General features: G+C 48.4%; 8 protein-coding genes across 8 annotated transcripts; 4 read left to right on the plus strand and 4 right to left on the minus strand.

Annotated features, from left to right (window-relative positions):
- Window positions 1-4,183: 4,183 nt before the first annotated feature.
- BDV37DRAFT_281289 (BTB/POZ domain-containing protein) lies at window positions 4,184-5,197 on the minus strand (the record flags this gene model as incomplete). The annotated part of the gene is made up of 2 exons (XM_032086787.1): window positions 4,184-4,611; window positions 4,669-5,197. 2 exons carry the CDS (start codon window positions 5,195-5,197, stop codon window positions 4,184-4,186), a joined length of 957 nt encoding a protein of 318 aa, XP_031943367.1.
- A 2,926-nt stretch (window positions 5,198-8,123) lies between these two features.
- BDV37DRAFT_243890 (uncharacterized protein) lies at window positions 8,124-9,271 on the plus strand. The gene is made up of 2 exons (XM_032081478.1): window positions 8,124-8,272; window positions 8,356-9,271. Exons 1-2 carry the CDS (start codon window positions 8,232-8,234, stop codon window positions 8,936-8,938), a joined length of 624 nt encoding a protein of 207 aa, XP_031943368.1. The 5' UTR covers window positions 8,124-8,231; the 3' UTR covers window positions 8,939-9,271.
- Window positions 9,272-9,347: 76 nt separating this feature from the next.
- Window positions 9,348-11,782, plus strand: BDV37DRAFT_292579 (purple acid phosphatase family protein; the record flags this gene model as incomplete). Its single annotated transcript, XM_032089216.1, has 3 exons — window positions 9,348-10,164; window positions 10,219-10,908; window positions 10,966-11,782. The coding sequence occupies exons 1-3, from the start codon at window positions 9,815-9,817 to the stop codon at window positions 11,780-11,782; spliced, it is 1,857 nt and encodes a 618-aa protein (XP_031943369.1). The 5' UTR covers window positions 9,348-9,814.
- Window positions 11,783-12,267: 485 nt separating this feature from the next.
- On the minus strand, window positions 12,268-13,865 carry BDV37DRAFT_73351 (uncharacterized protein). Its single transcript, XM_032091137.1, has one exon. The coding sequence runs from the start codon at window positions 13,711-13,713 to the stop codon at window positions 12,754-12,756; it is 960 nt and encodes a 319-aa protein (XP_031943370.1). The 5' UTR covers window positions 13,714-13,865; the 3' UTR covers window positions 12,268-12,753.
- Window position 13,866: 1 nt separating this feature from the next.
- On the minus strand, window positions 13,867-15,352 carry zrfA (high-affinity Zn(2+) transporter ZRT1). Its single transcript, XM_032091138.1, has one exon. The coding sequence runs from the start codon at window positions 15,170-15,172 to the stop codon at window positions 14,105-14,107; it is 1,068 nt and encodes a 355-aa protein (XP_031943371.1). The 5' UTR covers window positions 15,173-15,352; the 3' UTR covers window positions 13,867-14,104.
- A 1,240-nt stretch (window positions 15,353-16,592) lies between these two features.
- On the plus strand, window positions 16,593-18,863 carry BDV37DRAFT_73439 (putative pectin lyase F). Its single transcript, XM_032091139.1, has 4 exons — window positions 16,593-17,769; window positions 17,829-17,913; window positions 17,971-18,541; window positions 18,609-18,863. The coding sequence occupies exons 1-3, from the start codon at window positions 17,151-17,153 to the stop codon at window positions 18,539-18,541; spliced, it is 1,275 nt and encodes a 424-aa protein (XP_031943372.1). The 5' UTR covers window positions 16,593-17,150; the 3' UTR covers window positions 18,609-18,863.
- A 1,566-nt stretch (window positions 18,864-20,429) lies between these two features.
- Window positions 20,430-22,486, plus strand: BDV37DRAFT_270253 (Zn(II)2Cys6 transcription factor domain-containing protein; the record flags this gene model as incomplete). The annotated part of the gene is made up of 4 exons (XM_032084523.1): window positions 20,430-20,558; window positions 20,695-21,046; window positions 21,145-21,512; window positions 21,746-22,486. 4 exons carry the CDS (start codon window positions 20,430-20,432, stop codon window positions 22,484-22,486), a joined length of 1,590 nt encoding a protein of 529 aa, XP_031943373.1.
- Window positions 22,487-23,251: 765 nt separating this feature from the next.
- Window positions 23,252-24,449, minus strand: BDV37DRAFT_281296 (uncharacterized protein; the record flags this gene model as incomplete). The annotated part of the gene is made up of 2 exons (XM_032086788.1): window positions 23,252-24,029; window positions 24,193-24,449. 2 exons carry the CDS (start codon window positions 24,447-24,449, stop codon window positions 23,252-23,254), a joined length of 1,035 nt encoding a protein of 344 aa, XP_031943374.1.
- Window positions 24,450-24,925: the final 476 nt, after the last annotated feature.

Here is a 24,925-nt window from a genome sequence, read left to right on the forward strand (position 1 = left end):
TTCGAAGGTTATGTAAAGACTAGATGCCGGGCTTGGGGGTGACCAGCTGTCTTCGGTGACTGTGATTTTCTGTTACAGACCACCCCCTTGCTTGCAGCCGCACGAGTATTGCTGGCCAGCATCGCCATGGGCGGATATGTTGGCTCGATTAATTGGGAACTTTGTCTTTGTTGAATGTCTGGAATTAAGTCAACAGCGTGATCCTTGGTTATGCGCATATCTGTCGTGCACCTCCGGAAAGATGTCCATGTTGGTTATCCATCTTTCGAAGAGTGTTCGACGATATGAACAAAAAATCCATACTTATGTCTGCATGGATTGTAGAATATAGTAATGGCCCCGCGGCCGCAGCATTGCTTGCATAACACCGAGGAAGCACCGTCAAATTTACAGCCAATCGTAAACATTTCGCCCTCGTCGCGATCATCGTTCTTAACGGCGGTCCTCAAACAATGCAGACACCACAGGACCTTGGGAACGACTGGCCCTCCGATGACTTTGACACGAGGAGGCATGCAAATTCTGCGGTTGGGAGTAGATTTGGCCAACTTTTTTGTTCTTCATTGGTAAAACACCTGAGATAATGTTCCAAGGTTTTGGTTCATACGTTCCGTTTTGACCATCGGTTTGTGGCTGAAACGCTTCCCACAGAGTTGGAGGCCTCCTCACCCCCACAGACAATCTGCTCATACTGTGCATAATCTGCTGTCCCGCTGCGAAGAGGGCACTACTCAGGATATCTGCTCGCTCGCGTACTGCCTGGAGGAGAGTCTTAATGACCTGCTGGCGTAGTTGATTCAGATAGCCCCTTGTAAAGGTTTTCGACATATTTGCTGATGCAAATTGCCACCTTTCAAATTAGGCCCACTCTTTCTTCCGGAATGCAATCCTAAAATATGTCCAGTCATAGGATTGAACGTTGCATGTCGACATTTATAGAAGTAGCGAGCACTGGCTTAGGGCCACGGCGTTGGTTCGGTTTCGCACGAAGGCGACGTGTGACGCCAGTGTTGGTCTCGGATCAATGTAAACCACCACTTCGATATGGGCTTCTTGCAGTTAATAGATGGCGCCTGAAGGTTATTCCTGAGCAGGCTCTTGCTCCCCTCATGCCCCTGAACTAATCATCAGGTGGACACGAAGAGTGGATCGAAGGTGCCCCATTCAACAGAAGCTGAGCTTCAAGAAGGATGGAATGCCTCGTAGTATTGTTGTGGGAGCTCACGTCGAGGGCAATAAATCCCTGTAGACCTGCTATCTGTAGCGCACGGTGATCCAGACAGATCTTGTAAAAGGATGCACGCTTATCCGGGACCCTTTGTGGACAGTCGGTCTGCATCTGATTGAAGCCCATGAGGGCTTTCCTCTATATTGTCCTCATCATATCAGCGCCCTGAACAGGACCTTGTTTGCTGTTGACCAAGTAATCGGCTGACATCTACGAACGAGTGTAAAAAGTCCCTATTGTGGGAAGTATCAGAAACCGAACTCTTAGCTCAAGACATGGCTTACCGGTCCACAAATTAGAATTTGTGAGAGATGGAAGCAACCCAACTTCTCCGCCACTGCTCCAAAATAATCCTGAGTAGTTGGTGGGCTGGACCTGGAAGTCTATCGTCGTACTGTATGGAGCCGCCACCCATCAGAAAATTGTAGACATTGAGTTGAAGAGATATCAATCGAATCAGTTAGCACCTTGATGAACAATAAGTAATACCTTATGCGAGTAGTATGTCCTATCTTGACATCGATAAGTACAACCCGGATGGATCAATAGAGATAAAGTGATGCGCATTAGGGTCCTTTCTGGTGAGTTTGCTCTCTAGCATCCTTCTGGTTTATTTAATGATATCTGAGTGGTCCACGGTTTATCGGCAGATTCAATATGCCGTGGGAATAATATTAGTGATACCCAGGGCCCTCGAACCCTTCGCGAATGATGTATTCGCCGTCTTTCCCTCGTGCCAGGCAATTGGCGCACGCTCCTGCGTATAGAGCAGATCCGCTATAGGATGGAGAAACGATACACTCGGAGTAGAGACCTCCCGTCTTGTAGAACTTATTGCACTGAGAGAGAGCCCGAAATTCTCACCGGTACGGCATGTAACAACTCTTATGGTCCTTGTTTAGCAGGGAATCTTGTTCTCTGCCTTCGGTCTCTTCGATTTATTTCTCTTCCTCCTCACCATTTCCGGGGTAGTACAACTATTTACAATAATAGTTAGCTAAAATCACAGTTCAAATGGTATTAGTACTTACCTCGGAAAGAGTACCTAGCACCGCTTAAATTGTAATAGCAATTTCCGCAGCTCATGCTAAAGTAGCCCGACAAAATCGCAGAATGTAAATGGCCTGTTTCCTCTCTGACAGTGCTTGTATTCGTTCTCATGGTCTATCCCTACCGTCTAAAATACTGAGTGCTTCAAAGTTCGGATTGCGGCCCAAATTCAATTTATCGATATCACTCCCCGGAGCACGCCTCAGGCTCTTGTATAGCTGGTATTGTTACCATAGCCTGATTTAGAGCTGATAGGCGAGTTTCTCATATCGCGCGCAAAGATAATAATTGGGCCGTTTTCCATATTATCTTCGTGTTCAAAAGCCGTATTAGCTGGCGTTGCGGTCTTATCCTAGGCTGCTAGTTATAATACCACCATGGCGAGCAACATTCCGCAGTCGGGTTGTGGGTTTATCCATAGCTGACAGGTCTTCCAATTTCAGAGGATTGTTTGTTGCGAGAAGTGGATGCGATGAGGGTGGGATTAGTCTGTTTATATACCTACAGGAAAAACAGGGGAATAATCAGAACTACGTGGCGTTAATAACATGAATTGTTAATGGTTGTAGCTCCGTGAAGTAATAGATCTGGATATATTGAAATTGTCTAGGTAGTGGACAAGGCGAAATTGAATAGCCACTGTACCTGACAGCACTGGAACGATGTGAATCGGAAACCCATAGTTAAACAAGGCTGGAAGTAGAATGACCTCTTGTATACTCTTCACCAATTGTATGACCTCTATCGTCACGCCAAATACCAAAATTGAATGCCTAGTTGTATGAAGGACCGTGCCGGAACTGACCATGGAATTCTATCCTGCCGGAGATACATTGGACTGAGAAGCGACAGATCATGCGAACCTGATTAATTTCCAACAGCACTCTGCAGATCTAGACGCACGAGCTCTGAATATTCGGTGCTAACAACAATGAACTAGGAGCTCCTGTAAAGTGCTTTAGTATAAGGACTGTACAAATTTATGCCATCTTGGTAGTTTAATACAAATAGTTAATACATCAATACTGTTTCCCTAAATGTCACGATTTATGAACTGGGATTGCTTCATGTTGACCAAGCTTTCTTCAATTCCAGCCATTCTGCGCTAGCTATCGAGGGGATAACAAGCAAATAATTTATATATAGTCAGTAGTTATAATAATTTCTAAACCACTTTCCGGATGCGTACTTCAATTCCTGAAAATAGGTTTCAGCAATGTCTCGAGGATAGGAGGCAACTGATGACTGGATAGCAGCTTACCCTTACACATTCGTATGTAGAACAAACTGCACGCCGAACCATAGACAAAATATAGTATGTATTATTATGAAGGAAGCACATACCCCGTGATACTTTGTCTTTTCAAAAAGGCTTAGTCGAGGGGAGAGCGAACAGGAATGGAAATCTCGTTCCATACTTTTCACAGTGCTGTCGTTGAGCTAGGACTGGGGATATTGAGGATAGCATTTCAAGCTAAAGTTATATTGAAAAGAAATAGGTGTAACCCCAAATGACAGCTACTCGCTTCAAAGTATAGTGTATTTCACTATCTGAATGGTCTCTTGCTGATGTGCCAATCTGTAGAGAGATTCTTGGACAGGGAAACCGAAGGTTCAACAAGCGATAGAAGAGAAGTTGGCTGCGCCTGTGGTAGGTCTTGTAGTAGATACAGTAGACACTAGGTCTTAAAGCATATGATAGTAAGTCACAATATATCGAGACGGACTAAACACGCCTGAGTTCCCCATGTGTGGCAGTATGTTAAGACACTTTTCAATGTAAGAGGAAGGAATATAAATCTGAATCCGGAGCACATGTCGCTATTCTCTTGCCTGTCATCCCCTCTCAACAGTTTTCAGTCGCTCAGGAGTCCACATCTGACATCTTCCAAGGACTATGATAAATTATGTGGTAAAAATGGCCTTGTCATCCCCGGAGAAAGGGTGAGTAAAACGGCAATCCGGGAAGGATGACCGCTCTGACCGTAAGCAGTCCAAGCAAATTCCCACCTTTGCGTCTTTGAGGTTATTCAAGAATCTCACAGTCTTCCTGTCATGCTCCAATGCTTTATTCGACATGCATACACAACCTTGTAACTTGCAAGGCTGGGCGTGGAACGTAGATAGCGTCGATGCGTCCCAATACACTTGCCTGAAGCTCTTGGCTTCAAAGGCATCGGTGCCTGGAAGCAGTCCCCGCGCTTGTAGCTTCTGCGTATACAGCGATATGTACCTGGATTCGTCGGTTTTCAGTGCAGTCAAGCTGTCGAGTGCGCATATAAGTGCCTTTCGAACCATACGATGAAGCTCGTGTCTCTTTCTCTCAAATTCGACTGCGATAGTTCTCAGTATCAAGCTATTTGTGACGCCCAGGGAAATGGATTGCCTACCGACGATGTTGCTGTCCATGAGTGGGTGATCCGCCAACAAGAGTAATTCAGAATAGGAACCCACATGGTTGAAGAGGATTTCCTTCGAGATGGTAGCGAATCTCTCCGGTATATCCATAATATACGCGAGCAACAGCAATGGACACAGCTCCGTGACAGTCAGGGTTCGTAGATTTTTCAACAACCAGACCTTGACTTGGGAGGCAACTGCCTTCTTGCACATGTATTTATCAACTAACACCGCAAATCTTTCCAGAAATATAGCAGTCGGCTTCTCCGGGATCTCATCAGTTCGGAAATGCACTATGTTAAAGAAAGCGAGGAGTGCTTCGGCATCGTCGTCACCCAGGTGTATGACCGCTGGCTCCTTCGGTTCATCTATTATTAAGGTACCCTCTCTGAAGAGAGGGCTGAACATAACGGAAAATACAGGGGAAGCTGTAGACAAAATCTTGGAGGAGACCTGAAAGGAGTCATCGCCGGACATGATGACAATGTCGCCCGTGGGGTCGACCAATGCGACTGGCATGTTGACGAAGACTTTATCGGTGTTGGAGGATTTCGAGGCTGAAAGAACCTGCTTTACAATCTAGTCAGTCAGATCCTGATGTCAGAGAAAAATATGAATCCAATCTAGCGCTACTTAGAGAGACTCACCGAACGGGTGTAAAGTAAGGTTTGATGTACTGTAGATTAAAACCGAAAGGCAAGTTCAAATGAATCAGAAGGATTAGAAGCGGTTGTGTTGAGCAGGTCATGGTCCACGTGAGGATTTCACCAATATCAACAGGACATGCTCGTTCTTGGATCACCGTTCAAATCCCGCTCACACAGTGTTACTCTCAGTTGCCAACCCAATAAGTCAAAAGGTACAACAGTAGAAATCCCTCTCATATTATATATGCCTCTTGACTAGCTTCTGAGTATAGGAAAGCTTAGCTGGAGTCGACATATGCCAGTCAAGGTATATGATGGCATCATATACTGAGTTGAACATACCTCGAGCCATCAAGGTCTTAATCAATTGAGCGGACTCTCACTGCTCAAGTCCGAATGCCTTCAACTAGCCCCCAATAGTCCTCACTTATAAGATCAACTGTAGGAACACGTTGTTTAATCAAGAGCTTTCAAGCCATTGCCGTGGATAGGAGACTTGAAACATAGATAACATATACAAGGGGATATCAAGGATATGTAGCGTACAATGACAATGCATTACTAGTCAGCATAGCAATATAAAACGAAAATGACGAGAAAAACTTCTCAACTTCCAATTCCTTTCAAACTTTTGCCGCTTGGACAGCTCTCGGACTATGAGACCCATTTACTTCGTTTGAAGTACTCTCTTACTATTTGTGAGAGCAAAAGGAAAGCCGGGCACTATCTATCATCCATTAATAATCTTAGACACGTCGAGAAGCCCCTCTAAGAATGACTTGTGGAATTCTAGCATACAAAAGTGCGTGGCCGAATTCATTTATAAACAACCTCAGTAGCCGAGTGTTGAATTGCTCGTATATTCTTGTATTCATGACTTTCACCGCCAGTTGTGAGGAACAGACACACAAGTATATCGATGAGATATGACCCAAACTAAGACCAATCGATACTCATATGCTAAAAACATCATGTCACACGGCAAAGACAAAATTTACGTCGGACTCTTTGAGCGGGCTCTGTGGGCATGCCCACATAAAGAAGACCGGTAAACACTCAAAACATATCCAAAGATTCGAACGGAACATTATTTACAAAATATAGGTATACCTGGGCTTTCATTATTGGGCCCCAGATAAAACCAACCCACGGCGGAATGAGGTTCCATGCTGTGGAATACCATCCCGATATGTGGACGCAATTTTGTATGCTGGACCAAAAAAACGAGACAGTATTCAACTCAGCTCACAGTACACACCTATTGTATTGGTCAAATAGCCAACGTCAGGAATCGATCACGGCTCATAGACATGATTCGCGGGCGCTCAGCCTGTATTTCTATCATGTATTGTGGCATTTGCAGGTTCAAACACAGGTCCAATCGTTGTGATAGTCGCAGTTGGGTTCAGAGAGTACTGAAGAGGCTCGGCAATGAGCGCAGATGTCTAGGTACCCCAGCCTTGGGTTTCTCAGTAGCGGACTTTGAAGAGGTGCATGGGGCTACTATGGCATGCATTGGGAGGAAGATGGACAACACAAGATATCAAAGTCACGATAGTATGGGTCTGACAAGACCTACCTATATATGTGAAGTTTTCCTCATCCAACCTAGAATTAGCCCCTCTCCTTTCGTCTGCTCAATTAAAATTCGTAAAGGATAAGCTCTAGAGTGGCTGGATTGCCGGACGCATGATGACATCTTTTCGGTTTAGATTCTTACGAACCCTAAGTTAACGCTGTGTTGGGGATTGGAAGCACTCATAATGATTAGAAATCTCTAGCTCTGATGTGATAAGACGGAGTGAGAAATCAACGTTCCTTTTCCCCATTTCCCAGATTATGTTGAAATTCTATAGCGCATTGTCAATCTCGCGGAGACACAAACTATAACACTAGTAATCAGAGTTGTGATATCAGTACATGGAGTCATAAACTATGACTAAACACCTACGTGGTCTGTTACTACCAGATCGAAGATGCTAGGTAAAAGTGAGTAATCACCTATTGTGGCCAGAGGCATCTCGAGGATAAAAACGATACATAGGCTCCTTTGATAAGAAGACAATGAGATTTGAGGGCTGTAACGAAATCATGAAACTTCCATATTGGAGATAAAGCAGCTCCAGATCATACACCCAGTATAAAGGGCCATTGTCTCATAATTCTGAGCAAGGATGTCTTTGTATTAATCCACATCCCGCATTCTGACCCTGAAACTGATTATATGCATCAAAATCCCTATAAATGCGCGTTTCCTTGTTACGTCTCGCTTTCTACCAAAAGAAGTTTGATCTCTTTTAAGCAGTATTTCATCTAAATGGAGAAGTCGGTCATTATGCTTTTGAGAGGACAAATACAAGACATACGGAGCCATGAGGACAAACTGCCAATAACAAAGATATCACATCGGCACCACGAAAATGTCAACACGATACATGAGTTATTTGTGCTTAAGGCGGTAAAATACCTTTCCTTTCTGTCTAATTCATATAAGTAGATGTCTTCTGCAATATTCGGCTGTGGATCTTCATCATCAGCGAGATCTTGAGTACACGCTCTTATTATTCTGGAGCCAACTATTTACCATTGTCAGCAAACCCAGAGCAAGTAGTAAAAGACTGCCATCCCAACTTTCCAAGACACAATGTCAGCTTTTGAAACGTACAAGCTGTTTATAGGCACCTACAGTATTCCAGATGATCCAGCAAACCGTTTAAACCAAAGGCAAGGTAGCCCATCCCAACTGCTGCATAATAAGCTAACTATCGGCTCTTTCATCTATAGATTCCATTGGACACTCATCATCGAAAATAGTTCCAATATGACTGGCGCAAGGCGCTTTCACGGTTGCTGTGGGATCGAATCCAAGTTGGACGAAGGCCTTGGAATTCCGAGTGGTGCTCTCAATGATAAGCCAGATAACCCAGTTCTGGAGCGAGCGGTTTCCCTACGGGATCACGATGAGTCCTTTAGGAAACTTGAGATCGGGGACGTTGGCAGTCTAACCCGCTTGTTGGATTTCCTTCGTACCTTTAAAGTGGATCGCAACGAGAGGCCCTCGAGTTGTTATCATTGGGCTCGAGACGCAATCGAAGATCTTATGAAAAAGAATGCTTCTTATGTGAATCTTCGAGGAAAGTGGGCCGAAACACAAGAATTGCTGGCGAACGGCCCAGATATGAATCAAAATGCCAGGTATGACGATGGCATGGTCCTGGGTGTTCAGCACGAAGATACTGCAAGACAAAATGACACAAGCCAGCACAACAGAAGCGTCGATGTAAGTGACGATGGAATCGGGTTGCATGTTGTCACCCAGAATGCCGCAGCTACGGATAAGATAAGCCTTGAGGGGCTATCTCCAGATTTTATACAGAAATTCGACCTGCACAATCATCGGATGGTTCAGAATGATGGAGGTTATGATACCATGAACCTTGGTTTCAATGACCAGAACCCAGTGAGAGGTCGTGCTATGAACCAGAATGTTCCCCCTCTGAATAGCATGCGCTCTACCACAACTCGCCAATATACTACAAACCAAGAGACTATGGAGACTAATCGCGGAAAACACAAGGACAAGAAACAGGGTTCGAGTTGGTGTTGTTTTTGATGAGCCCGGGGCATTATTCAGGCGGAAACGAACATGACCCAGAGAACAGAATACTTAAGTGAATGGTTGTTCAGTTAGACATGCCTCCAATCTCCTAGTTTTAATTTGTTTCCTTCTGCGCAAGTTCCGTCCTGCTAGATATGCTCCGTACTACTCCCCATCAGTCCCTGTTGATATATGCCCTTAATAGACAGGTCCCATATCAACCTGGAGTTTTAAATAGGCCTTCATTAGAGAAACAGATATTCCTGAACATAGTGGTTGGATTGACGTAGGAAATGGCCCTCCACATTCAGTGTTGGACGTGCACGACCTGGGGGTACTGGGTGGTCCACATATTTCTAGTTAAATAACATCTCATCCATCTCAAACTGCCTTTCGGTATAGGTAAAACAACCGGGCAGTAAACGGCAAACTCCGTACTTGAACTTCAGATAACTTCGAACGATACTTGCCTTTCCTCTTGCTGTTTCTGTCGCGCTTACAAAGCCTTGCGCACCCCTTCATATGCATTTCGGTAGTGGGTGCCGGGAAATTGGCAATTAAACTATTTCTGAAGGCGAGGCAACCTCCTCTGATTTATCCTCAAGGAGTCATGCGTATATTCGCGATATAATTGGTCTCGATTAGGGCTTTTAATATGTTCTCGCCGGACATTCCGAAGCGGGGCCAGCTAAGAGTAGCTAAGACTGCTAGCTTGATCTTGTATAGACCAATCGCTCCACTACCCAATTGCACGTGTGGAAGCTTGCCTACATCGTGTCTTGCCTATCGGCAACACGCGAATGCAGCCATGTAAGCATACAGCTAAGTTATAAAAGCCCAGCCCGTTGGCTGTTTCTTGTTGGAGAGACACGGCTTCAATTCTTTCTCATCATGAAGGCAACTGCTGCTTCCCTCTTGCTGGCTCTGTCCAGCGCCGTCAATGGCCGCCCTACAGTGGACAATCGCTTTCCATACAAGGGCCCTGCGGTTCCTGTAGGTGATTGGGTCGATCCCACGATCAACGGCAACGGCAAAGGCTTCAATCGACTCGTGGAGCCTCCGGCCGTCAAGCCTGCATCGTCGCACCCGACGAACAATGTTAATGTGATCTCGCTGTCGTATATTCCCGACGGTATTCACATTCACTACCAGACGCCCTTTGGCCTGGGACAATCACCCGCGGTGAAATGGGGTACTAGCCCAACCCGCTTGGTCAACGTCGCGCGAGGCTTTTCTCATACGTGAGCAGCCCCGAGACTTCAATTGAGACCTAGTTCCATACTGACAGATATTAGCTACGACCGTACACCGTCCTGCTCGCAGGTGAAGGCTGTCACACAGTGTAGTCAGTTCTTCCACGAGGTTTCTCTGCCTCATCTTGAGTCTGGCAAGACCTACTACTACCAGATCCCCGCCGCCAATGGCACAACGGAGTCTGAGGTCTTGAGCTTCACCACCGCCCGAAAGGCTGGTGACCCTACCGAATTCTCGGTGGCCGTTCTGAATGATATGGGCTACACCAATGCGCAGGGTACACACAAGTACCTAACCAAGGCGGCCAGCGAGGCCGCCTTTGCGTGGCACGGTGGTGATATCAGTTACGCAGATGATTGGTCTTCTGGTATCATGGCCTGTGAGGATTCCTGGCCTCTCTGCTACAACGGCTCTAGCAGCTCGCTCCCCGGTGGTGTGATCACCCCAGAGTACAAGCAGCCCCTTCCTAAGGGAGAAATTCCGAACCAAGGTGGTCCCCAGGGTGGTGACATGAGTGTCATTTACGAGTCCAACTGGGATCTCTGGCAGCAGTGGATGGGTAACATTACGAAGAAGATTCCCTACATGGTTCTTCCCGGTAACCACGAGGCTGCTTGTGCTGAATTTGATGGCCCCAATAACGTCCTCTCGGCGTATCTAGATCACAAAGAGCCAAACAGCACCTGGACCAAGCAAGACCTGAACTACTACAGCTGCCCTCCTTCCCAGCGGTAAGTCCTAATCACCCCATGACTGATCCCCCTCCCAATACTGATCTGTTCCCTTAGAAACTTCACGGCTTTCCAGCACCGCTTCCGCATGCCCGGTTCCGAGAGCGGCGGTGTGACCAACTTCTGGTACTCGTTCGACTATGGCCTCGCCCACTTCGTCTCCATCGACGGGGAAACCGACTACGCCAACAGCCCTGAATGGTCCTTCGCCAGGGATCTCACCGGCAATGAGACCTTCCCGAAGGAGTCGGAGACATTCGTCACAGACAGCGGCCCCTTTGGAGCTATCGACGGCAGCGTCAAGGACACCAAGGCCTATGAGCAGTACAAGTGGTTGAAGAAGGACCTCTCCAGCGTAGACCGCACCAAGACTCCCTGGGTCATTGTCATGAGTCACCGCCCCATGTACAGCTCTGCATACTCGTCCTACCAGAAGAATATTCGGGAGGCATTTGAGGCGCTTCTCCTCGAGTATGGCGTTGATGCTTACCTCTCCGGCCATATCCACTGGTATGAGCGCTTGTGGCCGTTGGGTGCGAACGGCACTATCGATCGTGCTTCAGTGCTAAACAAGAATACTTACCGGGCCAACCCTGGCAAGTCCATGACTCATATTGTTAACGGTATGGCGGGTAATATTGAGAGCCATAGTGAGTTTAGCGCAGGCCAGGGCCTCACTAATATCACTGCGGTACTGAATACGAAGGAGTATGGTTTCAGTAAGCTTACTGTTGCTAACGCTACTGCTCTGAAGTGGGAGTACGTGAAGGGCAGTGATGGCTCTGCTGGAGATACACTTTGGTTGATTAAACCTGAGGCTGCTGGTTCCCACGGCCACGGAAAGCGGCCTGTTGGGAAGAAGCCTCGTTACTAAAGGGTCTCTGACATAATGGCCCCATATCTCAATATTTTTCTGTACATAACTTGGTCCGGGTTCTGCGACGGGGACCAGTACTGGTAGAGGGAGATGGTATGTAATATAGTGAAATAGAAGTGAAAAGGAAAGCCAACAACGGTCAAGAATCTTCGCCTATCTCGGCTTGCCTTTCTGCTTCCTTTCGTAGTTTGATGATTTGAGACGCTTGCAGTTGCTACCGACCACAGACAAGTGTAAACACCCGCCTTCCAGAACTATCACTCAGATCCGAGTAATCCGTGGCAGGCTTCCCAGCCATCCATAACATACAACAATAAACCCACCACGATATTCCATAAATAAAAAGGAGGCCAAACCCTTGGGCGTAATCAATTTAACCAAGCCTGGGGTAAATTTGGCAGTCATGAACTCAGACCGATAGAACTGACGAAGTCTCTTCGAAGAGAGATCCACTTCCCCTGTCATGTGGCCTGCATGGTACTGTATCTAAATACAAACATACATAAATTCAATGTTCAATACCCAATACATGCAATACAAGCCCCTTTGTGGCAGCATTAAATAAAGAAGCATTGTTCTATTATTGGCTCATTGAAACGCCCTTTATTGATTCTAAAATTAACGGTTGCCCCTTGAACAGAACCACGGATTGGAACGCGTGGAAAGTCTCCTGTCACTCCACTGGAAAAAGCTCCGTCAAGCATTGAAAGTACATACTGTTCTGGCAGGGATTGTCAGTCCCCCTTGCGTTGAATACTACAGGTGTACTTGGTAATTTTGCAATACGACAGGGCGAACAGACGTGTTGCTCTAGGCAGCACTTTTTCTCATCCCCAACCATCAGCCCTACGAGGCGACGGCCCACTTGGACTCGGCTTTCTCGGTACCACATGAGCCAATAACACGATTGTTCTATTCCACTTTCTCCCCATGGAGGATATCAATAATTCATTATTCATTACCAACGACTAATCATGAACCGCCCGACACAGCTGCCACCACCACGTCATCATCTTGACCAAGAATTTCTCGCCTAGAAAATGGAACGGAAGCGGTAAGGGTCGGTGGAAAGCCCATCCCAGCCCCTCACGAATTTGCTTCTCCACGGCCCTCCGCCAGTCGATGTGATGCGCAAAGTGAAAAGGAAAATGATGCTGACTCACTGTCCGGATGGTACAGTCGATATGTGGATGGTCCTGTAGCTCAATTTGCGGCTGTAGAATATGTGGCTCCAGACTCTCGAGGTCGATTTCTAACCGTACTATCCCGGTCCCTGTCACCTGTCTCACATGTACTACGAGATCGTGGTTCTTGCGGTCTGGCTTTTCATGCACGATGGCCAAGTCGATGAGCGGCTCATCAGTGTGTACCAGGTCCAGCAGATGCATTCGCTGGTCCTGCGGTGGACGGAGATCGATGCGGAAGTGTCCTTCGAAGATCAAATTGCGCGACTGGGGCTTGGAGTAGGTCGTCACTTTGGTAAATCGCAGCGGCTGGTCTACTACAGCCAGGGAGTGGATGACCAGTTTCTGGGGAGAGGAGTCTTCGCTGCGTTGGGCCAGTCCGGCGTTGACGTATTGAACGATCTGTTTGCAGATCTGGCGTTGGTAGAGGTGCCATGCTCGACCTAAGGCTTCGTTTATCCATTCTACGCTTTCGCCATGCTGTAAAACTTTCTGTGCATGGTATCGACGGAGCTCATCTCGGATGGCGCGCTCGATTCGTCGGATGGACACTTGGTAGTGCGTGCGGCATACGGCTAGGATAATGAGTAGCCAAACGAAGCGGAAGTTTAGTCGACAGAGGGTCCACGATGCTAGACAGCCGACGATAATCAACTTCGATTCTTTGTAGGTTTGTTCGATGAAGTCTAGGGTTTCGGTGAGGGTCGGGGCCCTTTGCTTGGCTTGGGGGTTGTCTTTGCCCATGATTACATAGCAGAGGTATATATTATGGTGTTGTCGATGGTGAACTCAACTGAGTGTGGAAAAAGATATGGGATGAAAATGACTGTGATCCATGGCCGGGGGCCAAACTGAAGCCATAATTCTTAGACGCAGGGAAGAGAAGGAGAGAAAAGGCGGTGCTGAAGGCTTAATATACGCACATCCACCATGCATGAACTGTCCATCTGCATTCCAATTAGGCAATCACCATGGTATATTACCGATACATACATACAGCTGACCGTATTTGCAGAAAAAGGTTATGAACAGTCCCCATGACCCACCGCACTAGTCCGCCTTATTTGTTGTCCTCGATGATCTCTCCTCCTGCTTCAGCTCCCTTTTGCCGGTCATTCGCAGTCTTCCAAGGTTTTTACGCCCACTTTCCGAGTAAAGCCATGATCCCCGCTCCCAACAACATGCATCCCACCATGACAAATAAATGCGATCTCCTCTTGGTCCGGTCGGGATCAAACAAAAAGTCTCTCGCCAACAATTCCACCAGTCCACTGTAAATCAAAATCCCCGCGGAGATCGCATCCAGCACACCTTGCACGATTATCGCCGTCTTGGATCCCGGGTTGTACGACGTCCGCACCCCTAGTCCAATAGCAATAGAAATGGGCGTCGTTAGACCATACAAAAGACACAGCATCCATGGCATCCACCGACGGGAACCAAAATGGAGCGCTGACATACGCGCACCAATTCCCAGACCTTCAAAGGCTTGGTGAAAGACCAACACGGGGTACAGAGTCGTGAACTCTTCGCCTGTCACACCCAGGTTCAGACCGATTATGACGGAGTGGAATATGATGCCGAACTCGAGGATCAAGAAGGCAGCAATTTCTTGTCGGAATGCCCGTTCGGAACGTACCGAGGCCACTTCGGTGTGAATATCGGTGGTTTTTGGGGTGGGCGTGCCAGACTCCACGGCGTGGGATGTACTGTCCGAATCCGACGCGCAGGAGTGTGTGATGAACGCCTCTGTGGCGTCGTCATTTCGCTGAACCCCGTATTTATACTCTACGTATACCTCAGCGCCTAGATCCAGCAGGAATATGGTTACGACGGAGACGAGGACGATGGCGGCACACCAGGAGTAGTCTCCCCAGTGCCCGGACACTCCGATACATGAGTTCGGGCCGATGCTGCTGTATGCGGGATCCAGGAGGTGGATGAACGCTGTAGCCACTATGACACCTGTGCCGAAATATCGGGCGAAGAGGTAAACATGGTAGGGGGTCCTCAACCCCGGAGCTCGTTTGGCAATCACGGGGAACAAGGTGAATGCGGTTGACGTGATGAAAATAACGAAAATAGAAGATATGCGGGCGCCGAGGTGGCCGTTGTAGTCGTTTTCGGACAGCGCCAGATAGCAGAGGACATCCGCCTGGCTAGCTGTGTCAAGGTCAACATTGTGAGCGTCGAAGGAAGACATGATAGTCGCGACCAAGGGCGAACGTTGAACTCAAAGAGGATTGTCCTTTGCTCACCGTATTATACAACGCGCATGAGTACCTTGGAGTTTATGTACACACATTATGTGCCTTGCAAGGTCCTTGGTGGTTTTACCCAGAGACTGCCCTTACCTTCTGGACTGAGATCAAGGCACACGGCCAACAGACTTTTGTAGGTGATATGGTAATTGATCGAAGTAAGCCCCAGTGAGGGACTGCAAGCCATCTTACCCTTCGGCGATGTAGCCGTACTTGTGACTTTTCTGATGAGATACCCGACGGAGGTTTATCATGAAAGATTTGATGTCGATGAAAATGACTTTTACAGTTAGCAAGTCGTTCAAGTAGTATCCAAAGCTACGTCAAGCTTTTGGACCGGGCTAGATGACATGCGAGGTCGGTCTATCCTAAGTTTTTTACCTAGTGGGGACAGTGGAGATGGAAGGCCCTTATACTGAGTACCCTCGTGCCGACCATTTCCAGTGAAGTATTCTCGCCAATTCTTTTTTTTTTTTTTTTTTTTTCCTGTCCTTCGACCATGACCTGGAAGGACCAATCTTATCAAGGATCACTTCCAGCCAAGCGTTTCTCTATATCCTCTCCGAATTGCCCATGCTGGATGTTCTCCATCGGCCAAAGTCAACCCTGTATAATGCATCCAGCACCAACACGATACAATATATCGATCATTGCTCAATGAAGGAAGGTGGACCAGTGCCGCGACAAGGGTATGCGTCACTTAAAAGACCTCGAGCCTTGAATAATAATGACTAGGACGAATGGCAAACGACTTGATCCTCCAGAATCTTCCACGATATGGCATTCAATTTGGCGACACTCATATTAAGAGATCGGCATAGGATCCCGTCGTTATCCACCTTATATCCACCGCACACTCTCGCTACGTTCTCTTCATACGTGATGCTATCTACAAGATTGTTTCACCGTAGCAAGACCTACCGACATTTACTAAGGCTAGAATTGCAAGCTCCAATGAAGAACAGCGTCTCGCATCATTTTCGTTGGTTGGTGGCTTAATTCGCAAGGCACAGCTCCGAAGTAATTATGATCGCTGCCAACCCATCCATAGCAATACGCCATACCCATTGTGCACTCCCGGGTCGTGAGGGATTGATTGATCGTTCCAGAAGCTAGACAATGGGGTGGATCTCAGACAGTTAAAGATCGGCAATGCATAGCCACCATGAAAGGACATCAATGTTTACTCAGTATACGGACGCCACTCCGAGCAAATGGGATTGTCCAAAGAGATCAGGCGTATCTACTGAGTAGCCACTGGGCGATTGGGGCCCACTGCGGGCGGACCAACTGCTATTCTAACTACTCGCCCTGACGATCTTCCACTTTTCTCCACCAACAAAATCCCAATGGGGAAATCATAGTCAATTCCTGGTTTGGGACAACAACACGCTATCCCTCATGCCTGGTAATATCAGATGGTCTGATCTGTCTTTTGCATGCTCTTTGACCTCATTTGCTATCTGTTGTCAGCGAGTAACTATACTTCCGAATATACAAAGCACCTTAAAATATTAGGAAATACTGCCGACAGGAGTACGGCATAACTAAGTGATCGACCGGGAAAACTGCGGTACAAGGAAACCTTTGTCTTAGTCTACCAACCGGGCCTAGTTTCACCATGCAGCCCGTTTTATCAATCTCTAACGGGCTCCGCTTTCTGATTGAGGATACTCTAATGGTGCACAACTGGTGGAGGAATATACTCGGCGATATGAGTAGTCGTCATTGTACTGTTGCAACTTCCTCAGTCAGCATATAAAGCCGCCATCATACCCACGGCTGTGCATATAGATTGGTACTCTATACTCCTTTTCCAAGTTTGTCAATCCCTCCCTCATATCAAAAACTGCTGGTTCAGTTGGTTCTCGTCATTTTAGCATTGAGTCCGTTTTCCGTTGGCCATAACGCCCTGGCAAAATGGTTCTCCTCCGTTCTTTCCTGACGGCAGCTGCCCTGCTAGGTGCATCTGCTCAGGCCCAGAGTGTCGTTGGTACTCCGTTTGGCTTCGCCAGCGGGACTACTGGCGGTGGTAACGCCGCTCCGGCGGCGCCCAAGGACCCAAGTGAGCTCAAGGAATGGCTGGCCGACTCTACCCCCCGAGTGATCGTGATCGACAAGGAGTTCAACTTCATCGGTAGTGAAGACACTTGTACCGACTGCGAATGCTGTGTCCCGGAGTCGAATACCTGCGGCGATGCTGGGCAGAATGCAATCAAAACCAAGGGTTCTGACTGGTGCGGTTCCTACCCTGCTACGAAGTGCACATACGACAATGCCGGCCTTCAAGGCATGGAGGTTGCCTCTGACAAGACCATCATCGGTGTGGGCGACGCCGGTGTGATCCGGGGTAAGGGTCTGAGGCTGGTCAATGGCGTCAGCAACATCATCATCCAGAACATTCACATCACCGAGCTGAACCCCCAGTACATATGGGGTGGTGATGCTATTTCGCTCGACGGCACGGACAAGATTTGGATCGACCATGTCAAGGTCTCCCTGGTTGGCCGCCAGATGTTTGTAACTGGTTATGAGTCTAGTATGTGTCACGGGTGGCAGAATTCATGTTGGTCGGACAAAAGCTGATTAAATCGATAGGTGGTGGTGTGACTGTTTCCAACAGTGAGTTTGACGGTCAGACTAAGTGGTCCTCCTCCTGCGATGGACACCACTACTGGTCTGTGTAAGTGACTCTTAACTCTAATGCTGAACCGCCACAACGGACACTGATTACCTACAGCCTAGGTTATGGCAAGGGCGACCAGATCACCTTTGCGAACAACTACTTGCATCACACGTCCGGCCGTTCTCCTAAGATCGAGTTCGATAGCCACTGGCACGCATACAACAACCTCTGGGAGAACAACAGCGGTCACGCCTTCGACGTCGGTGAGGGAGCCAATGTGCTTATTGAGGGCAACGTTTTCTCCAATGTCAAGACTCCTATGAACCCCGAGAATAAGCCCGGCTCCACCTTTGCTGTGAACGCTCAGGACGCGTCTTCCTGCACCTCTGCGCTCGGCCGTCCTTGCATTGCGAATGAGCTGACCAGTTCCGGCGAATTGTCGGGCAATGACGAAGCGGTTCTCTCCGGCTGGCCGAAGGGCGAAGGCGATTCTAAGGCTATGACCACAGATAAGGTGCCTTCCTATGTCAAGGCCAACGCGGGTGTCGGCAAGTTGGGCGCTGGCGGTGCTTCCAGCAGCGCAAGTGTTACTCCTTCCCCTACCTCTAGCGCGGTCCCATCTTCCAGCGCAACCCCATCCTCGTCGGCTTACGTCAGGCGCCATCACGCCCGTCGCCATCACTAGGTAAATAAGATCTCATATTGATGTTCCGCTTAGAGAACTAACCTTATTTCCTAGGGGCGTCTTCAAGGCCTCTCAACATACACATGAACGCATCAAGCAATCTCCAAGTAATCTAAGGGGTATGCCGATCACATCGATGCCTGTCTTGTACATCACTCGGTCTGTGGCGGTGTAAGGGCTACCGGTCCTAATGTTATTGAGAAGGCTAGATGTCCATCGACATCACGGATTTCTGTCTATAGTTGTCATTCCTTGTAACTTTAGATTTGGTGATTTAATCAGAACAGCGCAGTTTAGAGCTCCATGCTCTCAGCTTTGTGATAATTCTATCCACTGTGAAGTCAGAACGCACTATATAATTCGCGGTTTGCTTCAGGCATTAATGTCTACCAGAAACTCAACGACATGAAGGGTTGTACATTAGTAATGCGAGGGATATAACTGCGACTTTATACGGGTGCAACGGCCACCTTCCGCCTCCAACCCAGCCACCGGGATCGCTGAACGTGCAGAACACTATTTGTGGGGCGACAGGGAAGATGCTTTGTCTAAAACGAACATTTTTATTGTATGGACAATGCAACCCATTCTTCGGGATCTGCAGTGTGATGCCTGCAAGCCCAGCCTTGTGATACTTGGCCAGGACTGGTTGATCGAATACAACCGTAAGGCAGTCATTGTTGATAATGGCTTATCGCAAGCTATCTTTACGACGACCATCAGCCAGGTGATGTCAGATGACCTCTCCTTTGTTCCCCGCTGGAACGGTTGCACCATTCCATGCGCATTTCCGTTGCTCTTGTCACCCGCAAGGAGACATACTTCGAGCCGCAGCTATTTTATCGAAGGAAGGGGGTTTCACTGCATGCCAGTTGCAACACAGCGTGCTGACCGTGATAAGCTTTCGGGATGATTACACTGCAGGACAGGACAGCCATGCTCAGGTGGAAGTGTGAGTCGCCCACAGAGCCAACTTCTGATCGATTCGACTTCCAAGTTGAACGCTGCCTTATCGCTTTTGACATAGGTCGCATGTATACCCCAAATAGTGCCCTCCGACCGAGAGGTGGATTTGAAAAAGCCAAGCTTTAAGACCGCCTTTGGGGACGATCGCCAACGGATAACCGAGCTAAAACGCCGATCGTCTGCAAGTCGCTCAAAGGTTCAACCCTCGAGGATGCCAGACCCTTTGTTTCCCCCTTATAATGCAGAGGATTATTGGAGACTTTACTGAACATGGAACGACACGGGAAACCGTGCTGGACACTGGTGTCCAATAGCGTGCAAAATTGGGCACATTTTACGTGATTCTGCACCAATGATTTACGTGCAGATACGGGTCCCATTTCTTTTTTTTTCTTCTTTCTTGACATGTCACCAGCGCCGGAAGCGCATACAATTTGGAGTCCACCAACGATCGATCCACCATGTTCGCCACAGACTCAGACCCCTGCAATGAACCATTGCCTGAGGAAGCGGTCCCATGGTCTTGAGGAATTGGTTGAATTTATGTGAAATTCTTCGCACCTGTTGGAGGCAAACTAAATACATACATAAGATAGGCTTTCGGTGCACCATGGATCCTCGACCGCTTCAAGCACCAGGAGCGCAGGATTTTGGGCTTGGCTTTGTCTTGCGTGTCAGGTCTCGTCGTCATTCGGTGTATTGATTCTCCAATAATCCCGCCAGGTCCACAAAGTGACCGTGCATGAGAAGGATCCCAACTAGCGTGCGACCGAAAGGCAGTTTACGCCCCCATCTTAGGGACTTACCCCAATCGCCTTTCCGCTGCTTTCCACGCCATAATTACTTGGGCGGCAGCTCGGTCACTTGAAGAGAGCGTCTTTCCACCGAACAAAGCCTTTCGAATCATAGCAATCCCAATACCATGAGCAGTGAGCATGGCGACCGGCAGAGCAATGATCAACCCAACCCAACTCTGACAGCTAAGCTGGGCGCGCGAAAGAAGATCCGCCCCACTTATTCATGCTTAAACTGCCACAAACGCAAAGTCAAGGTAATTTCCACACCCTGTCCGGGTTCTTGGTGGCTTCGCTGGCCATTACGGCTGTTGCGATTTCAAGCGCAGCGTCCTATTGGGCTGAGACTGATTCTCTGACGATTCGACTAATAAGATCTCGTTGATGCGGTAGTGCGACCGGGTGAAACCATGTGGTGCGTGCTGTCTTCGGGGGACGCCCTCGGAATGCGAATATGGCACCAGCAAAAAGGACCGACACTATATCGAACAATCGGCCCTGATCGAGAACCTTATGCAAACATGCGAGAGCCTCAAGCGGCAGCTCGCTGAGGCCCGTCAATTGGCCAACCTACCCCCTGTAAAAGCTGAAGAAACCGGCAGTAGCTCTTTATATCAAATTAAACCCAATGACAGCGACGACGAAGGGCCAGGTGAGCAGGCAGCGCATCCTGGACAGGCGCAGCGAGATTCTCCCGACCCTTCAGGGGTGAGTACAGGGGATATTACTGGGTCGCAGAGAGAATGTATGTACCCTTGATCCGAGTCATAGCCGTAATCTCAACCGCCATGGCTTGACCCTGATTGGTCTTATATCGATATATTAATGCTACTCTATATAAAGCTTCCCCTACGTCACTGTCGCGCCAAAAGGCGATCTTAAACGATCCGGCCCTTGCCTCCACCGTGATGGAATTGTTTGTCGACCGACTGATACGTAATTTCAGCCCCGACGACCATCGGAAATACGGCGGTACCATCGCATTACGCGAAGCATCGGATATGCGCATGATCTCACCCATGCTGTGCAACGCTTTTGAGGCGACCGCGCTGACCTTTGCCGGTCGGCGCGACGGGAACCGGTCAGTCGAGCTAGCGGGACATGCCAAATATGTCCGAACGCTTCGGCAGCTCCAAGCTGCTCTATATGACACCGAGGGGAACAAATCTACCGAGGTCCTTGTAGTTGTATTGTTGTCGACAATTACAGAGGTCAGTTACGGTTCTTGTGCCGGGTTCCATGGGCTCATATCTTCCAGGCCTTCAAACAAACGTCGAAAGACTCTATATTTAGACACCAGCTCGGCGGTTTAGAGCTTCTCCGTACGCGGTCGGCTTATCGACATCGCTACGGAATTGAGCGGTCTTTGTTTGTCGATCTTCGACTGTACTGGGTATGGTGCAGATCTTGCTACGGTTGCTAGAGACTAATATTCGGTATCCAGGTCACGGCAGCGCTGGTTCATCGCAAACCGAGTTTCCTGGCGTCTAAAGATTGGCTGACGGTTCCCTGGGCGGGCGATGCACCGGTCAAGGATATCCTGCAGCATCTCCTGGACATTGCCGTAGATATCCCCGGCTATCTTTCTCGGATCGATGAATTCAGCGCCATGGTAGACAGAGCAGCTATATGCACGTTCGAGCTCACCGGGATGCAGAGCTCCATCTGGCAGCAAGCAACCGAGCTGCAGGCGCGCCTCAATCTGTGGAAAGCCGCCTACGCCGACACGTATCCCGCGGGCACCGTATGGGAAGCGTACGACACCGAGTCCGCCGACGGCTTTCCTATCTTCCAGTGTCGCAACACCAGCACCATGTCTGTCACGGTCGCCAAGATTCTGCACTATCCCGATATCCTCCTGGCGACCTCGATGTGTTTCTACTGGGCGTTGTCGCTAGTCGTCTCCATGTCAGATAGCGGGCTGGTCAGCGTGCTCGGCCCGCAACAGCGGTACCAATTCGCATGCGACATCTGCCGCAGCATGAAATATTACATCAACAACATCCCGGGGTATCTGATGTCGCGGATCATGTTCGTCCTGCGCACGGCGTTCGACGCGTTCTCGCCGGGGATGATCGAGAAGGAATTCATCGCGGAGTTATTCCAGTACATCGGGCGCAAATTGGAGTTTACAGTATTTTCCAACAAGTGCGCATCGTCGGCGGTTAAGAGCGAATCTACATGACCTTCTTTGTCTTTTTTTTTTTTTTTTTTTTTTCTCTCTGATTCCAACATTCCCGAGCTACGGTCTTTACGAATGACGAACGTTTCAATCTCCGGTGGCGCAGGTCCAAGTGGTACGGTGTTTCGGGGAGTAGCACATGTGAATTCAATTCCATAGTATATTATCTATATACCATGTGATGCTATAGCATATGATGACTATAGCGTAGGCTATATACAGTCAATATACAATCAATATACAAGACACCAATGATGTCTAGTTCGGGACCCCGTCCGGAGTGAAAATCCGACGGAGATATCGCCGAGGCCCCCGCCTCGGCTGTGTGTGCTCAGAGGCAGCACGGCACATCATGGATCCATCCAGAAATAAACCCAAAAGGATCCATCCATAATCATCTTCACATAGATGATGCGATCGCATTGAATCTTCTAGATTCGATCGAGAGGCGGTAGAATCGAGAATCCAGAATCGAGATAGATTGATAATCTCGGCCCAAGCTCCGAGCAACGCACGTTAATATCCCGTAGCGTCCGTAGCGTCAACCAGCGCATCACGCACTCGTCGTCGCCAGTTACTAGCACTAGTAGTAGTAGTAGCTAGCAACTAGCCAGCTAGCCAGGCTACCGGGCAGTGCAGGTGCATACTCACACGGGGTAATACCAACCCAACCCGACACGGCAAATTAAAACTCACCCCCCCGCAGCAGGCGTAGGCAGAGTAATAAAACAGTGAATCGTAAATAGTAAATAGTATGGCATGATCGATTCACCCACCCACACTCACAAACGCCTCCCCCAAAGCCCCCGCCAACGGATCAGGACAAATAGTGAATCCGCCGGACGGGTCCACGGGCAACCAGTTGGAGGTGAAGCGCGTGCTGCCGTCGGGCATTTCTAGGGGTGTGAAAATATCCTGCTCGGGTTGTGGTTGTGATTCTGCTTGTTGCTCCTCGGGTTGTGGCTGTGGTTGTTGTGGTTCCGGGTCTAGTTCTTGGTATGGAGAATGCGCTTCCACGGAAGAACGTCGGCGTTTCGGGTTGTGGTGTCCACTGCCACTAGCACCACTAGTAGTAGGTGTGATAGGTGTGGTATGGGTAGGGTAGAAGAAGACAGCGTCTTCGGGTAAAACGCCGAGTGCGAAGTCTTCGCCCGATTCTGGGTAATTGTATGTGTGGTGGAGCCCTGTGTCTGCTTTGCGCTTTTTTTGATTCGGGGAGTGACTGTACTCCGTGTTGAATGTGTATGTCGGCGTGTAGCTGTGTGAGGGCGGCGTGCGCGGTCCGAAGGATATGCTCTCGGTGTCGCTGTTGGAGAGGGAGATTGTGTCGGAGGGGTTATGCGTGCTTGTTGGGGAGCTGGGAGAGTAGATTGCGTTATTGTTGTGATTGTTGTTGTTGTAGTGGGGACCTTCGTTCGGGGTGGTTGGTGTTGGTGTTGTGGATGTTGGCGTGGACGTGGTCATGTACAGGGCTCGCTGGGTGGCTTGGTAGGAGGTTGAGCGGAGGAGCGTGCTTAATGCTGTTGTACCGGGTTCTTGTGTTTGGCTGTGTTTCTCTTTGTTAGTTATCTTTCCTTTCGGTACGTATGCATGGCTGGTGTAGAGAAGTAGAATAGAACCCAGAATCGGGTCCCATACACCCAAATACACTCATCTCGATTCCACCGAGAAAAAAAATGAAATAGATAAAAAAAAAAAAAAGAACATACCCAACTTCCCCCTCCCCAAATGCACATCCCAGCTCCACCAAATCCACCGGATAATTAAACCCAAAGTCACTCGGCACGGGGAATTCTCCCGCCGGTTTTCCCGCCAGGTCCAGGTCCAGGTCCCAGTGCTCGAGCATTCCGGGGGCGAACACGTCACTGAGCGAGAGATCGAGGTCGTGGCCATCGTGGTTGTGATCTAGGAAGGGGATTTCGGTGTATGGGACTGTTGTGAAGAGAGTGTGGTCGTGGGTGGTCATTTTGTTTGTTTCGCTTTGTGAGGTTGGGCCGATTTGAGTGTGGATTTGAGGGTCGAAATGAATGAGTAGGTCAGTATAGAATCAGAGTGAATCAGCTCATTCAGAAATATCGATTCATCGTAGATATAGATAGATTTGTTGGTATGCGATGCGATAGCTAGCAACGATGCAGCTTCAACTCCAGATATAGGTACTAGTTGTAGATATAGCTGTAAACAATAGCAATGGTAAGGTAGGTATAGGTATACAAATCAATCAATCAATCAATTATACAAAATAAACCCCAGTCTGGGGGCCCTGCCACACTTATACTCCTCTGTACCATCCCCAGGTCACCCCATGCCCAAATGATAAATCCCAATAAAACAAGTATAGACCCATCGGCAAAATAAAACTCCAACCTTGTCCCCGAGCTCGACCCCGTACCACCGTTTAATTTCGAATTACCTTAGAAAAAGAAACAAAAAAAAACCATG

This window comes from Aspergillus pseudonomiae (genome assembly GCF_009193645.1).
Source record: "Aspergillus pseudonomiae strain CBS 119388 unplaced genomic scaffold BDV37scaffold_19, whole genome shotgun sequence".
NCBI lineage: Eukaryota > Fungi > Ascomycota > Eurotiomycetes > Eurotiales > Aspergillaceae > Aspergillus > Aspergillus pseudonomiae.

Bases quoted from the DNA above. Each gene is read 5' to 3' on its own strand.
- BDV37DRAFT_73351 (XM_032091137.1), bottom strand. From the start codon at position 13,713: ATGGGCAAAGACAACCCCCAAGCCAAGCAAAGGGCCCCGACCCTCACC.
- BDV37DRAFT_243890 (XM_032081478.1), top strand. From the start codon at position 8,232: ATGATAAGCCAGATAACCCAGTTCTGGAGCGAGCGGTTTCC. The intron at 8,273-8,355 runs CTACGGGATCAC...TTTCCTTCGTAC, and splicing joins TTCTGGAGCGAGCGGTTTCC to CTTTAAAGTGGATCGCAACG.
- BDV37DRAFT_73439 (XM_032091139.1), top strand. From the start codon at position 17,151: ATGGTTCTCCTCCGTTCTTTCCTGACGGCAGCTGCCCTGCTAGGTGCA. The intron at 17,770-17,828 runs GTATGTGTCACG...TTAAATCGATAG, and splicing joins TGTAACTGGTTATGAGTCTA to GTGGTGGTGTGACTGTTTCC. The intron at 17,914-17,970 runs GTAAGTGACTCT...GATTACCTACAG, and splicing joins GGACACCACTACTGGTCTGT to CCTAGGTTATGGCAAGGGCG.
- zrfA (XM_032091138.1), bottom strand. From the start codon at position 15,172: ATGTCTTCCTTCGACGCTCACAATGTTGACCTTGACACAGCTAGCCAG.